Source organism: Rhinichthys klamathensis, unplaced genomic scaffold (assembly GCF_029890125.1).
Source record: "Rhinichthys klamathensis goyatoka isolate OS25496 unplaced genomic scaffold, OSU_Roscu_1.1 h1tg000186l_1, whole genome shotgun sequence".
Classification (NCBI taxonomy): domain Eukaryota; kingdom Metazoa; phylum Chordata; class Actinopteri; order Cypriniformes; family Leuciscidae; genus Rhinichthys; species Rhinichthys klamathensis.
This window is the reverse complement of record NW_026606714.1, coordinates 2,086,917-2,100,312: the sequence shown is the minus strand read 5'-3', so window position 1 is coordinate 2,100,312 and position 13,396 is coordinate 2,086,917. Positions and strand designations below refer to the sequence as shown.

Here is a 13,396-nt window from a genome sequence, read left to right as displayed (position 1 = left end):
GTAAGCGTATCCACAGCAGACTGGTGGGAGTGGCATTGGACGGCATCATGCCCAGTGCATTATGGGTGTTGACGTTTTCCTACCTATTTGGAAAATGGGAAGACGACAGCCTTTTTTCTCTTTTCTCTAGTCAGGTAGAGCTGATTTCAATCTTTCTTCTGTGTAGGCAGCCACGTTTTATTGAAAGCTCATTTTGCTAGCAGTGAAGTACCCCTTTAACATTTTAGTCGATATTTATATGTCATAATACACACATTTGTAAAATGGTAGAACGTTTTAACAGAAAGACAGATCCTTTTGCCTTAAATTCATATTGATTGACAAAAGTTCTAAGTTTTATTGTTAGAATAAATTGTTAGAATAAATGGTTTATTGTTGCGCTATACCATCCACCTCTAGTAATAACCTTAGACCTTCATCAAAAGTAAAATTTAAGTATTGTCTTTAAATATAAGTAACGGTAACTGCCTTTTCTCTGAAGTTATTTTAGTGTATAGATTGGGCCAGCGTTTTTAAGCAGGTTATTCAGAGCACTAACAACACACATGTTGAGTGCAATGAAACTAATCTTAAGAAAAGAAAAGTGCATAGAAAGTAAAATAAGTAAATGCTCACAGAACTACACTTGGTTGCAGAAACAGATGTGGGGTAATTATGGGTTTGTGGGATCATTTATTATTTTCCAACCATTTGTCCTGGTTCTGTGTCTTTAAAATATTGTGTTCAGCAGTTTTAACCCCTCCTGTTGGCCTCTATTTGAATTGTAGTGATGCATTATGTAATAGAACCCCAAGCAGGTGTAGCGCCTGAAGCTCTGCAATTTTATTTAGGTTTTTTTTTTTTTTTTTTTTTTTTTTTTGCTTTCTTTCTAAAATTGTAGTGGTCTCTGTTTTACAGATTATTTTGAATGTAAATTCTATTTGTTGACAGAATTCTAAAAAAAAATCCCTTAATTTAATTTGTCCTTAAAAAAAAAAAAAAAAAAACAGCTTCTGTGTGGAATACTTAGCTGCTGCTGCATCTTCTAATGTCATGGTCTTCCTAACAGATCTTTCCCGCTTTGTAAATGTCTGGCTAAACCAGCACTAAGCATCATGTGCTCTGAATGTGCTACATTCTGTTTCGCTCTCGTTTTTATCTGTTGTGTTCGGATCATCGCTTGCCTATGGCTTCCTCTCTTGTTCCATGGATTAGAGAAGTGTTCCTCTTTTCTTCACGCCTCCACCTGTCTCCAGTTTCCTGTTCTCTTTGGCTCTCTGTCGAGATGATACCCTGGCTCCGCCCTCAACAGAAAATGACCCCTCCCCCCTTTTACTCTGTTAACAGAAGAGTGGTTTATTGTTGCCAGCTTCAGCGTCCTCTCTGCTCTCACACTTTGTTACATGATCATCAGAGCCACTGCCAGCACCCCCACCGATGAGTGAGTATTGTAGATCTTTTTCAAGACTTTCAGAATGTCCTAGCATCCCTAAATACATTAACAAAGAGGAAATGTACCTACTGTCCATCAAGATTTGTGACATCAGTGTACTACACTTCTCTAAGAGTCATAGTGTTATGCAGGCTAAAAGTCTTTAAATGAGATTGATCAAATCATTATTTTATAATCAATTTATTTAGGTACATGTTATATATTTCCTAAACATAATGAGGTTGCTTTGTTTTTGTTTTTTACTATGTATATTTATCTTTTACAGCCTTAAGTTGGAATGAAGATGTTTTCTGGAGTCCTGAATTCTAAAATAGAAATGCATCCTGAAAAGCAAAGTTGCTGATTGCACTTCAAGTCCACCTCAAACACATGCAGAGTTAGTGTTAATAGAGCTAACTTTCACCTCTGTAGATGTGAGGATGTTCATAGGTTTTCACCGGATTATATTGCTGATTAACGTCTGTTTTACGCAATTGCTTTATTTAATAAGCTCTTTTTGTTTTTATTTTAGATGAATAGTGTTAAATGTTAAATGAATAGAAATATGTTAAATACATAGTAATGTTAAATGTGTTTTAAATGTGTGTTTTTTTTTTTTAAATACTTTGGTTTATCTTTGTCATGTAAACAAATTGTTCAAAGACATTTGTGTGTGTATTAAAATTGCTTTGTGCAAACAGCTTTGTTGTGCTGAATTGTCCAGTAAGTTAGTAGTTACTAGTACTAGTTTTATTCCTTGATACTGTTTTGATGCTTCGGTCTCCCTCAGTTTACCATGGTGAGACTCCTGAATCAATTGTTTACTTGCAGACGAGCCATGTCTATTAGACATACAGTATTGATTTGCTGCAGCATATTCTAGCTGTAAAGTTTATTTCAGCACTTCCTTACAGAACGTCAAGCTAAGAGCACTAAAAATACTGTAACATATCTATGAGGACAGGTTGTGTTTTGTAATAAGCCTAACCTTTAATGCATGAGGATAGAGATTGTGCAACTCAAGGTCAGGTATCGAGTCCTGTCCTCTTCGGCTCCAGTCCTGGAGGGCCAGTTTAAGTTGGAAACCTAAAAACATCTGAACAAGCTAATAAAGGATTACTTGCTGGAGTTAAGCATATTTTGCTTCATTGTTGTTAATGTATACATAATTAGGCCCCTGTCTTTAAGTCTGCAGTCGTTTGAATACAATTTAAAGGTACATTATGTAACTTTTGGCCCTCTGGTGGTAAAAAAAAAAAAAAAAAAAAAAACTGCACCATAGTGAATCAGGGCAAGACAAAAACACGTTTTTGAAAGTAGGATTGATGGTGTATTGTATTGAATTTAAATTTTGGCAATTTTGAACATAAAAATGACAATGTACCTTTGACACCGTGAATTTTCAGACATTGCAGTGTTATTTTAAGTAAATCAGTAAGGTTTTTATTTACCTATCTACTGTTGCATTATTTTTATACTCATACTGTGTATAATTAAATACTGTTTAATAATGCATAATTGAATGGAACGGCGCATACATACATTTGTGTTAACAGTTCATGCAGTTCAATAATTGCAATCTAGTCTACTGGACATAATATAAATAAAATAGAAAAACGTAGACCTATAAAATATACATGCCCATAAAATCCACTTAAATCAAGGAGCTGTATGATCACAAACTCTTCCATAAAGAACTGACTTCCACTGAGAAGGTTGATGGTAACTTGTCCAGTGTCAAGGACATAATAAGTGTTGATTGCCCGTAACGGACGACATTGATTTTGTGCTGAGATGAAATGTCAGATTTGAGCACAACCTTTATGCGGGAAGGTAAATAAGTATGTTCAGTCTGCAGGAGCAGAATCCTGAATATATTTTATTAACATTCTGCAGAATCATTCCTCCTTTCATCTTTCTCATTTTTATCTCCCTGTTGTACACAAAAACTACGATTAAACCCCATCATTTTTGTTGTTTGTCTGTTTGCAGGTGGTCATTTCTTCAACCGTAATTCTGTGTCTCCGCGCAGTGTAGATTATGAAATGGAGCTTCCAGACATCCAGGCATCACTGGACATGTACGACACCAACAACAAATCCTGAGGACATGCATCTCCTCCACCTCAAGTCCATTCCTCCATCGTCCTCCCCGACCCCAGACTATGGGGATCAACCTTTATGAGTGTGAAATGGAGTATTGACAGTGAACACACTGACTCTGGCGATAAACTCTACCACTGTAGAATGATCGGTCGCCTCAAGCGGATGTGATTGGACTATTGCACCATCATCAGCCTCACACTTTTACACTTATTTTTCTCTTATACTTTTTGAGAGACTATTTCAAATGACATCTTTTCACAGACGGCTTTGGGAAGTACCTCTTTTATTGTTCATTTCTCTGGTAGCCCCAAATGTCGTCTCAGCTGTTGTCTCATGTATGTAATTTGCTGACCGTTTTTACGTTCCAATGCTTATTATTGTTCCAGATGGGGAAAACTCTCTTGAGGACAGTCGTGAAAGCAGGCTTGGAAACTGAGCCTTTATAGAAGAGCTGTCTGCTTTGCATCTCTCAGTGCTTTGCATCTTTGTAGCTAAACAGTGTCTCAGATGCAAACCAAATCGTCTTTCATATGCTCAAATGCTGCAGCTTCACATATAGTGCTGGCCTGTTAGCACTCGAAAATCCTCGACAAATCACCGTTACTTCCTCGTAGAAATATACAGTATTTCTGTGTACATAGAATGAAAATGTTTGAAACATGTATTTAAAGAAAATCCTATGGAATACCTTCAGTGAATACTAATCAGTTCCAAGCAAGGGGACCTAATAAATAAATATATATATATATATAGTATTTGCATATTAGAATTCATACAGTATATATATATATCTCTCTCTCTCTCAATTTGTCTTTCCTGGATCGGATCTTGTCCGTGTCTGTCTTTTTTGTGTTCTCGTTTTCGGGGGATGGCATTGTGACCATAATGGGCTGCATTCACAGAAATCTTCATGTTGATTCTGCTTCAGATTTGTTTTATGTCATATAGTTGCAGTCAGGACAGGGCAGAAGCTCTACTCTGAGACACTCAGTGAGTAACGGCTCTTCTTTATGTGGGTCATGATAATGGGCTATATGTTACATACTGCCTCAGCATTAAACTTGTCATAATTGCCTATACTGCTGTCTTTCTTTGGGTGAGCTTTAAACTAAATACAACATGGATCAGTGTTATATTGTTTAATACATTATTATAGTATTTATTAATTGTTTATATTTGCTTTATTTTCAGTTTTCATTTTAGTTTCAGTTGTAGTAATTTAATGTGCTTTTGTCATTTTATTATATTCTAAATATGTATATTCAGCTCCTTTTAATCTAGTTTAAGCTTAATTAAGTTTAGTACTTCAACTTTTTTTTACTTCAGTTAGTTGCCAAGGCAAAAATTCTCATCTAATATGTATTTTTCTTATTATATTTCAGCTTCATAATGAAAAGCTTGTTTTATTTTTAGTTAACAATAAGAACACTGTCATGGATGGATGTATAAATGAGCTTAACTGGTGCTATTTGAGCTCAAGTCTGGATTGTGGGTCCTGTCCTCTTTGGAGTTTAAATACCCAGAACAAACGAGAAAGAAGAGTGAAGTAGATTTTTATTTAGGAACACTTAAGATGAATTATTATTATTATTGTTATTATTATTATTTATAGCAGTGGTAGAATAAAAAAAATGTTACATGTTACTAAATCACTTTAATAGGCCTAATTACAGGCAGCTTCAGAAAATAATTACATCAGGAGAATATATCATTCATTATGCCATCACATAGTACTTACTTTTATAATAACTGAGTTACATGGGCAACATTAAGTGTGTGACCTTTTAATTTCATGGAAAGCATTAAGAAAAAAAAGAATTTATTTTGAATATATAATTAGACGCCTCATAAACGCTATTGTATTAAATTCATCTAATACAATGCATTTAAGAGTTTAGTGTCTAGCCTTTTCGTCTGTGATTCCTTCAGTGCTTTGGTTCCGTTTTACATTTCAAGAGCCTGTCTGTGTCCCGCAAGTCCGCAACCATAGATTTGTAAGAGGGCGATCTCAGGTAATGTTTTCATCAGCCGCTAGAGGGCGATAGAGCGCTCTGCTCTACTTCTGCTGCAGGAAACTATCTACAGCAGAAGTGAAAGTTGCTAAAGAGTAACGTTACTGGAGGCTTTGTTAAACGTTTGTTTATGGTTCAGTTGAAATGGCGTTTACTTTAATATTTGTTGTTTTGATAATTTACTATGAACTGCTCACGGGATCCATCAGCGTCGAACTAAGTAGGAAATATCTGGACGAAGAACGACTGATGACTTTTCAGCGAGAAAATGAAAACAAGGAACTCTATCAGAGACTGATTAATTTCCAGGTATATTTAGTGGACTAACATTAATTTCTCACATTACAACGACAGCATTAAATCCGTATCATAAGAACTCATCCATCGACAATCGCTGCCTATGATTAAGAGACAATGGATGCGTCTCATAACCTAGTGAGCTGTCTAACTAGAGAGTATTTTCAGGCAACATAAGATGAGGAATCTCTCACAAATACAGCTTAATGCCCCTTGGATGCCCAGAAATGCTGTCTAGGTAGGCAGCTTAACTTACTCGTTTTTGAAGGCAGCCAATAACTAGACATGATTATTAAATATATTTAAATATTGGAATTATAAAGTAAATCTACAGTTAGTGAACATGTCTCAATACAGACTCTAGAATTTGAGTTTTATAGTATATGTGTGTGTGTGTATATATATATATATATATATATATATATATACACACACATATATATATATATATATAGGCAATGCCAGTAATTCCATTCTGTCATGTGATATATTTCCTCATGTGATTCAGATCTTACCTGTTGCAAAAGACACATTTGGTGATGTCTTGTTTTGTCACATTGTAGAGTTCCCTCAAGAGACAAGCCTTTCTGAACTCACAGTTGAAGAAATCAAACCATTCTGCCCGTTATGGCATCAACCAGTTCTCTGACTTCTCTCCGAAACAATTCAAAGGTGAGTATATGCAGGATAAGGATGCTTACAGATGGATTCACTTTTTATATAATGGCAACTGACCTGCCTCATTTGATTGTCAGAGCGATATCTCACAGCTTGGGCTGAGACGGCTCCAAAGTTTGACCCATCTAGGGCTGGATTTCAAATTAAGACGAATTATCCACCCAGGTTTGATTGGAGGGACCATGGAGTTGTCGGACCAGTACGAAACCAGGAGTCGGTAGGGTTTAGATGTTAAAGTCACCATGAAATCCAAATTGACAATTTTTATTTTTTAGGCAATATTGCAGTATTTGTTATAAATTATTTATCTGTGCCCATCATTATTATTATTATTTTAATTCATGCACTCATAATCTTTAATTAAAGTAACTTCCCCTCCCTTATGCAATGGCATCTCTTCTATTCTCTGATGATGTGTTTCCTGGCATGAGGGCGGGATCAACCTGTCACTCACATGAGATCACAGCAATAGCAAACCACAACCATCCAATCAATTACACATGGACAATATCAAGTCCCACCCTATATTATTTGAGAAGCTTTTCCACTTGGACATACGTCACAACAGGGAGGTTCTGTTCCGTGACGACTTTAGATCTGAACTTCACATTTTTTCACTCATGCATATACTCAAAGACTCAGAACATATGACTTTTTTATGTTTAGTCCGCATTTCTTTTTGCTCTTTCTTGCAGTGTGGAGGTTGCTGGGCCTTCAGTGTGGTGGAGGCCATTGAATCCGTGTCAGCTAAAGATGGTGGAAAACTACAGCAGCTCAGTGTGCAGCAGGTTATAGACTGCTCTTATGAAAACTATGGCTGTAATGGTGGATCCCCTGTTGAAGCTCTGTACTGGCTCATACAGGTGCTGTCATCTGTCTCTTTTTCTCATGATGATGTAACTGGGGAAATTGTATTATTTAAATTGATAATAATAGTGTATTCAACTACCATTCATTTTAATTGCTTTAACCAATGGTGTCGGATCCTGCTCCTTGCGGGCCAGTCTCCTGCAGAGTTCAGCTCCAGTCCAGTCCTAATTAAACACACCTTAACCAGCTAAGACCATCAAAGTCTTCAGAATTACCTGAAACTTCCAGGCATGTGTGTTGGAGCTGCACTCTGGACTGCAGGACTAGACACTCCTGCCTTTTACCAATAGTTTGTTATGCGAGGATTACATTTTAAAATATATTAAAGCAGTTCATTTAAATTGTAATAATATTTCTCAATATTTCGTTTTTTTTCTGTAATTTTGGTCAAATATATTCAGCCTTGGTGAGCATAAGAGACTTCTTTCAAAATCATTTAAAAAAGTTATTGCCCTGAACTTTGTGTAACAAGGCTATCCAAACGTTTTAGTAGTTATATTGTCATTTGGATCATATTCCCTAAATTTAGCAAACAAAACATAATTTTACAGCTGATGAAAAGCAGTAATTAAGTTGGTAAAAGTGCTGAAATGTATTGTGAAGTTCTAAGCTTTTAAATGACATCTGTTTTGTTTGTTTTTGTAACAAGCATTTTAATTAGGATTTTAATAAGGGTGTAATTAATTAGCTAGCCGCTCCATTTCTGAGGGTTAAAAAAGTTGTCGGTATCATCCACAACAAGCTGCTAATTAAATATGTCTGTTATCCTCCCAGAAGTTCCATAACTGGCGCATCTAATATCCTCCTTTGTATGTCCGTTTTATTTCAGACCAAATTGAAGTTAGTGAATCAGGCGGTGTATCCCTTCAAAGCCGTAGCTGGAAGCTGCCAGTACTTTCCTCGTTCTCATGATGGAGTGATGGTGAGGAATTACTCCGCTTATGACTTCAGGTAATAGATGCAGCGTGCAGATACCTTGAGCTTTACATCAACGGTCAGCTGTGCCAGTGCATTAAGCGCAGTGTAGACCTCGTGTACAATTAAATCATTTAAGGTTGAAGTTTGTTGGGATGTGGGCCAATGTTTTTTGTTTACTCATCTGTTCTTGTCAACTCTGTTTGCTACTCGGGGTCACTGACTGTACACTCACTAAGCTCACATACAGCTGGTCAAAAAACAAACGCAGCACTTCTGACCTGCGTTTCGGTGTTAACATTTATGTCAGATGTCACTGTCTTACATTGTGTTCTTTCTGTGACATGACATGATTTCTGTCCTAACCAACTGGGTCAACCGTTTTACTGGTTGCATGGTTTCCATTTCTGTCACAGCCTGCAGGGAAATCTCATGAATGCATTAAAGTGTTCAAAAGTAACAGTAAAGACAAAAAAAAAATCTGTTTTAAATAAATGCTGTACAATTTGGATGGATGGATTTATCATTACCCATATTCTGCAATGTAACGTCTGAACTAAGTAAACCTAGTAAGTACTGTATACATTGGGATTGATATGTTGTTCTAGTGTACATGAGGAGGTGATGATGAGTGTCCTGGTGGAGTCCGGGCCTCTTGTGGTCATTGTGGATGCCATCAGCTGGCAGGATTACATGGGCGGCATCATTCAGCACCACTGCTCCAGCCACAATGCCAACCATGCCGTACTGATCACCGGTTATGATACCACAGGTACACACACACACACACTCACACAGGCACGGGCGGTTAAACTCTCTTTACTTGTGCCTCAGAGCATATAAAGGTTCAGAGCGCTGGCCTTCACGGATTACGTCCTGTCAAGGGCACACAGTTGAGCCGACACTGGCAAATACTGGCTGTGTGCCAACATCCCAGAAAACTGCCTGATGTGTCTGCGGTATAATCAGCAAGCTGTCCGCGGCGTTTATACACTCCTTTGATTTGTTTTCTCCTGTTTGTTTACTAGTTTGAATTAAGTACTTGCAGTGTAAAGTAGAGAAATTGATGCACCATTAGCTTAAAACTGCAAACAATACATGAACGTTATTGTAATTAATCAGTTTGTCAAATATGTAATACTAGTGAGATGCTTTTTGGATTAGTTTGGATATAATAATAATGTTATTACTAAAAATAAATAGATCCATATTAATTACACAGTTTGACAGAAAACAGGGTCTAATTTTTAAATAAACACATCTTTATATCTGTATACTTTTTGTGTATACTCTTATTTACAAATATAAATCAGCACATATGTTAGAACATTACAGTACATTATGTTGACAGTACGAATGTATGAAGCCCACTAAAGAGACACGGTGATACGAACAAATATGAGATGGGATGAACCATTTTATTTCAAAACATTTGCGTTCCCCTGAGAAAGTTTGCGTTCGCTTGCAAAACTCTTTCGTTCTTTTGCGAAATATTTGCAACATAAATTTTTTCTTCCCATCTCATATTTTTTCCCCATCACCATGTCACTTTATGGGCTCCGTACAAATGTGTACTTAAAGTACCGTAACTTAAAACTGCAAACAATACATGAGCGTTATTGCAGTTAATCAGTTGCTTTTTGGGTTATTTTGGATATAAATGAAAAAAACTTTTGTTTCCATACCATTATAAGTGTATGCTATGTATTATGACTTTTTTGTAATTAATCATTTTCCATCTCAGGTGTATTATCTCTGATATGTCTTCATATTTTATCACAGGGGAAGTGCCATACTGGATAGTACGCAATTCATGGGGGACCTCATGGGGCGATAATGGATATGTTTACATCAAAATAGGGAACAACATGTGTGGTAGGTTTGTGTATGACCCACTTTTAATGCTTTTTTACTTTGTTGACAGTTTCCCAGACAAGTAATAAACACAATGCATCCTGCTGCAGGGAGACATTGTGTGCATTCATAAATATTCATGAAGTGTTGGACGTTGGCAAACACTCAAAACTGTCTGCAATGTAAAAATACAATCATAAATTCCTAGTTTTAATTCATATCAGATCATTTGTAAATGATGTAGTGAGCTTATTTTTCGATTGTGATCTTTTGTCAATTACTTTGACTTTACGCAATGTCAGATGAGAATCAACAGCCACTCTTTTTTTCTTTTTTTTTTCTTTTTTCTAGGAATTGCTGACAATGTTGCTGCTGTTTTTGTGTAATTGTCAATAATCTTTTGTACTTCCGTGATAAGACCGTGGCAGATCACCATTTTAAAATATCAGCCTCAGGACGGAAATCCTCCTGTGTAGCTGATGAGGAGACTGTAAAAATTCTCAAGTAACAAATCCTGTTGCCTCGCGAATGCAGAGCAAGTACGCTGCTATTTGAGCTAATACATCATATTCCTAATCCCAGTCACTGTAGCCCAAAATAATGAGTCCGAGCTGGATTTTGTTTTAGTTACGAAACGCACACTAGCTAGATCTGTCTTTAAGAATGTTTTAATCTTCAGAAAACACTGTTAGTAAGTATAAGTACACAACTGAACTGAACGCTTACTGTATTGTGACATTGCACTGAGGTTGGACACACAAGTGAACTCATCTGAGAAAAATGTGAACATTTGTATTATATTTTGTGAATACTAATTACAGCCTTTAATCTGTAAGTGATTATCACTACAGTACATTATGTACTAGATATTTAGAATTGATCTGCTTTTATACACATTTGTAACTACAAACTTGGTTACACTTTAATAAGGTGTCCTTGTTACAGTAAATAAGTACTGAGTAATATTAATTTAACACCTATATTTAGGGTTAGGTTTAGGGTTAGTTGCTTGTAATTATGTATAATTTGCTGTTACTATTACTATAGTAAATAAATGTAAGATGTGTTACAAGGAAACTACAATAGAGTGTTAACCAAAGTTTACTTTTTATTGTTTTTAGCAATTGTGGTTGCATTTTATGAATAATCTGACATGTTTACTGATATTAAATAAACTTGTATACTATTCAAGTACACATTTTGACAGAAAACGTCTATTTTTTCCAAATAAACAAGAAATATCATAATATCTGTATGTGTATGCTCTTTATTTACAAAATATAAATCAGTTAACTACACATATGTGATGCGATCTGGGAAAAACCATCACATGATGAAAATTTAATTATTACAGGTTTTGATACCATAAATCTGTTTTTATTTCTTTCATCGTTTGTCGGTAACAAAAGTTATGGTTATCACGTCGGCTGATCGCTATGATTTTCAGGAACGGAATTTTGAGGAAAAACAGGTTTAATTAACTGTCACTGCTGCTAGTGGGACGATTGGCGCTCTTTTTTATTGACTTTTTTCATATTACATATTTTAGTAATCATCATAGATTAGGTATCATTCAAAAGCTTACGAACTCAAAATTCATTCTGTGAAAACCGTTTTGAAATTGGACGATTGAGAGGCGAGCAAGATCTTTTAAGCGAGCTACTTCAGATTCCGTTGTTCTCTTACGCTCCGCATCTCACGATATAGCGTTGGATTAAAAAAAAAAACTTGCGTGCAGCTGTAGTTTACACAGGACTGGCGGGAAAAGTGCATTGATATACCTTTATTCTAGATGTTATATGGTTTATTTTGATAGGTGAACTGCCTTTGTAGTGGGTTTTTTTCTCACCTCCGCAGTACGTGTTCAGATAGCACACACTTACGTCTGCAAGATGTCTGTTAAAGATCACTTCATCTGTTTACTAACATCTGATAGACATCTTTAAGATATCAGTTTAACATACATTCTAAATCATTACATCGTAAAGACATCTTCTAAACGTCTATTTGACATCTGACAGGAAACGTCCTATAGGCGTATTGCAGATGAGCAAACACTCTAAAAAATATATCTTCCAGATGTAAACACACACATCAAATAGACATCTCTGTGATGTGCGTGTGCTATCGGGTCTTTTCAGCTTGCCACCATACTGAAAACGTAAGTTACCAGCGCGACATCTGACAGGTTTTGCCAGATCGCATCACAGATGTTAGAATATTACATTATATTGACAGTATATAAACAAGTGCAATAACAGCGTCACTGATTTTATTTTTGTTGACGCTGTCTTACAATTCCGTTTGTGAACACCTGTAAAATCAGCACAGCTTTGTAGCCTCTCATTCTAACATTTAAAAAGACTTTAGTGACAAACGTTGGTGATGGGAGACTTGTGAGGTTTGAAGCTTTTTCTTCTTCTGTACTCTGTAAATGCTGTTCATCCTTCCCTCATCCTCCATCTGTTTAGTCTGAGTCATCACTGCTGCAGTAGGAGCTGTCGCAGCATTCGGCCGTGTACAGGAAGCTGTGCTCACTCGGGTCCAGCTTAGGTACCCACTCCCTCGGAACCAGGAAAGTGGCCAGGTTAAACAGATCCACAAACACCTTGTAGCGATCACTGGCAGAACATAGTCAGGTTCATGAATAGGCATATCAATACATAGGCTATACTTGTGTTTGAGTGGTTCGTCTCCAGGAGATGGCTTGCATATTGCTGCCAATTCACATTTCATTTAGCATTATGTTTCACATGGATAATTCCAGCAGATGCAGAGTGCTTCATCTGGATTTGTCCCAGATTATTTGGCCTACCTGACAGTGGAGCGCAGGTACTGATAGCCTGAAGAGCCTCCTGTGCCGCCTTTACTGCCAATCATCCTGTGCACCATACACACGTGGTTGTCTAGGGGGAAATTCGGGTATAAATTATGCAGGAAGTAAAAAATGAATGCATTATTGATATGCAGAAGAAAACCTTTTGTTCAGTGTTGACACGCTTCTAAGAGGCTTTGCCCTACAGGGTGTTTAAGGTCAGATTTATTTGCAGTTCTAAAGCTGTTTTCAGAGGTGTCACATACATCTCCATTTTGTCATGAGGGTGTCGATGTCCATCAATGATGTCAGGAGTTGGAAAGGAACCTGAAATCGAGGCTCTTCTCTGAGAACAGACGGTGAGAAGTTGGTGAGTAGATTTTTGTTCTTCATCAAGCGATCAAAAGGAAATGAACCATGGTATTCTTTGAAGTACCAT

At 36.6% G+C, this 13,396-nt stretch overlaps 3 protein-coding genes across 5 annotated transcripts in view; 2 read left to right on the top strand and 1 right to left on the bottom strand.

Moving 5' to 3' along the window:
• The window catches only part of rnf130 (ring finger protein 130), a 51,310-nt gene extending 47,631 nt beyond the window's left edge, over positions 1-3,679 (top strand). Inside the window, exons 9-10 of one of the 2 annotated variants that reach the window (XM_056261863.1) lie at positions 1,327-1,420; positions 1,698-1,832. In XM_056261863.1, the coding sequence (XP_056117838.1) occupies positions 1,327-1,420; positions 1,698-1,713 (110 nt within the window). In that variant the 3' untranslated portion in view covers positions 1,714-1,832. Of the gene's footprint in view, positions 1-1,326; positions 1,421-1,697; positions 1,833-3,403 lie in introns of those variants that run through there. The other variant, XM_056261862.1, reaches the window with a different exon arrangement.
• tdo2a (tryptophan 2,3-dioxygenase a) overlaps positions 1-13,396 on the bottom strand; it is a 263,007-nt gene that overhangs the window by 245,050 nt on the left and 4,561 nt on the right. The window contains exons 10-12 of one of the 2 annotated variants that reach the window (XR_008808053.1): positions 13,224-13,303; positions 12,958-13,048; positions 12,472-12,763 (exon numbers count right to left, since the gene is read on the bottom strand). Coding sequence is in view for 1 of the 2 variants with exons in the window: in XM_056261864.1 (XP_056117839.1) it covers positions 12,610-12,763; positions 12,958-13,048; positions 13,224-13,303 (325 nt within the window). In the remaining variant the exon portion in view is untranslated. Of the gene's footprint in view, positions 1-12,397; positions 12,764-12,957; positions 13,049-13,223; positions 13,304-13,396 lie in introns of those variants that run through there. The other variant, XM_056261864.1, reaches the window with a different exon arrangement.
• ctso (cathepsin O) lies at positions 5,566-11,141 on the top strand. Its single transcript, XM_056261866.1, has 8 exons — positions 5,566-5,837; positions 6,389-6,497; positions 6,581-6,720; positions 7,199-7,366; positions 8,203-8,324; positions 8,897-9,060; positions 10,071-10,163; positions 10,494-11,141. Exons 1-8 carry the CDS (start codon positions 5,673-5,675, stop codon positions 10,526-10,528), a joined length of 996 nt encoding a protein of 331 aa, XP_056117841.1. The 5' UTR covers positions 5,566-5,672; the 3' UTR covers positions 10,529-11,141.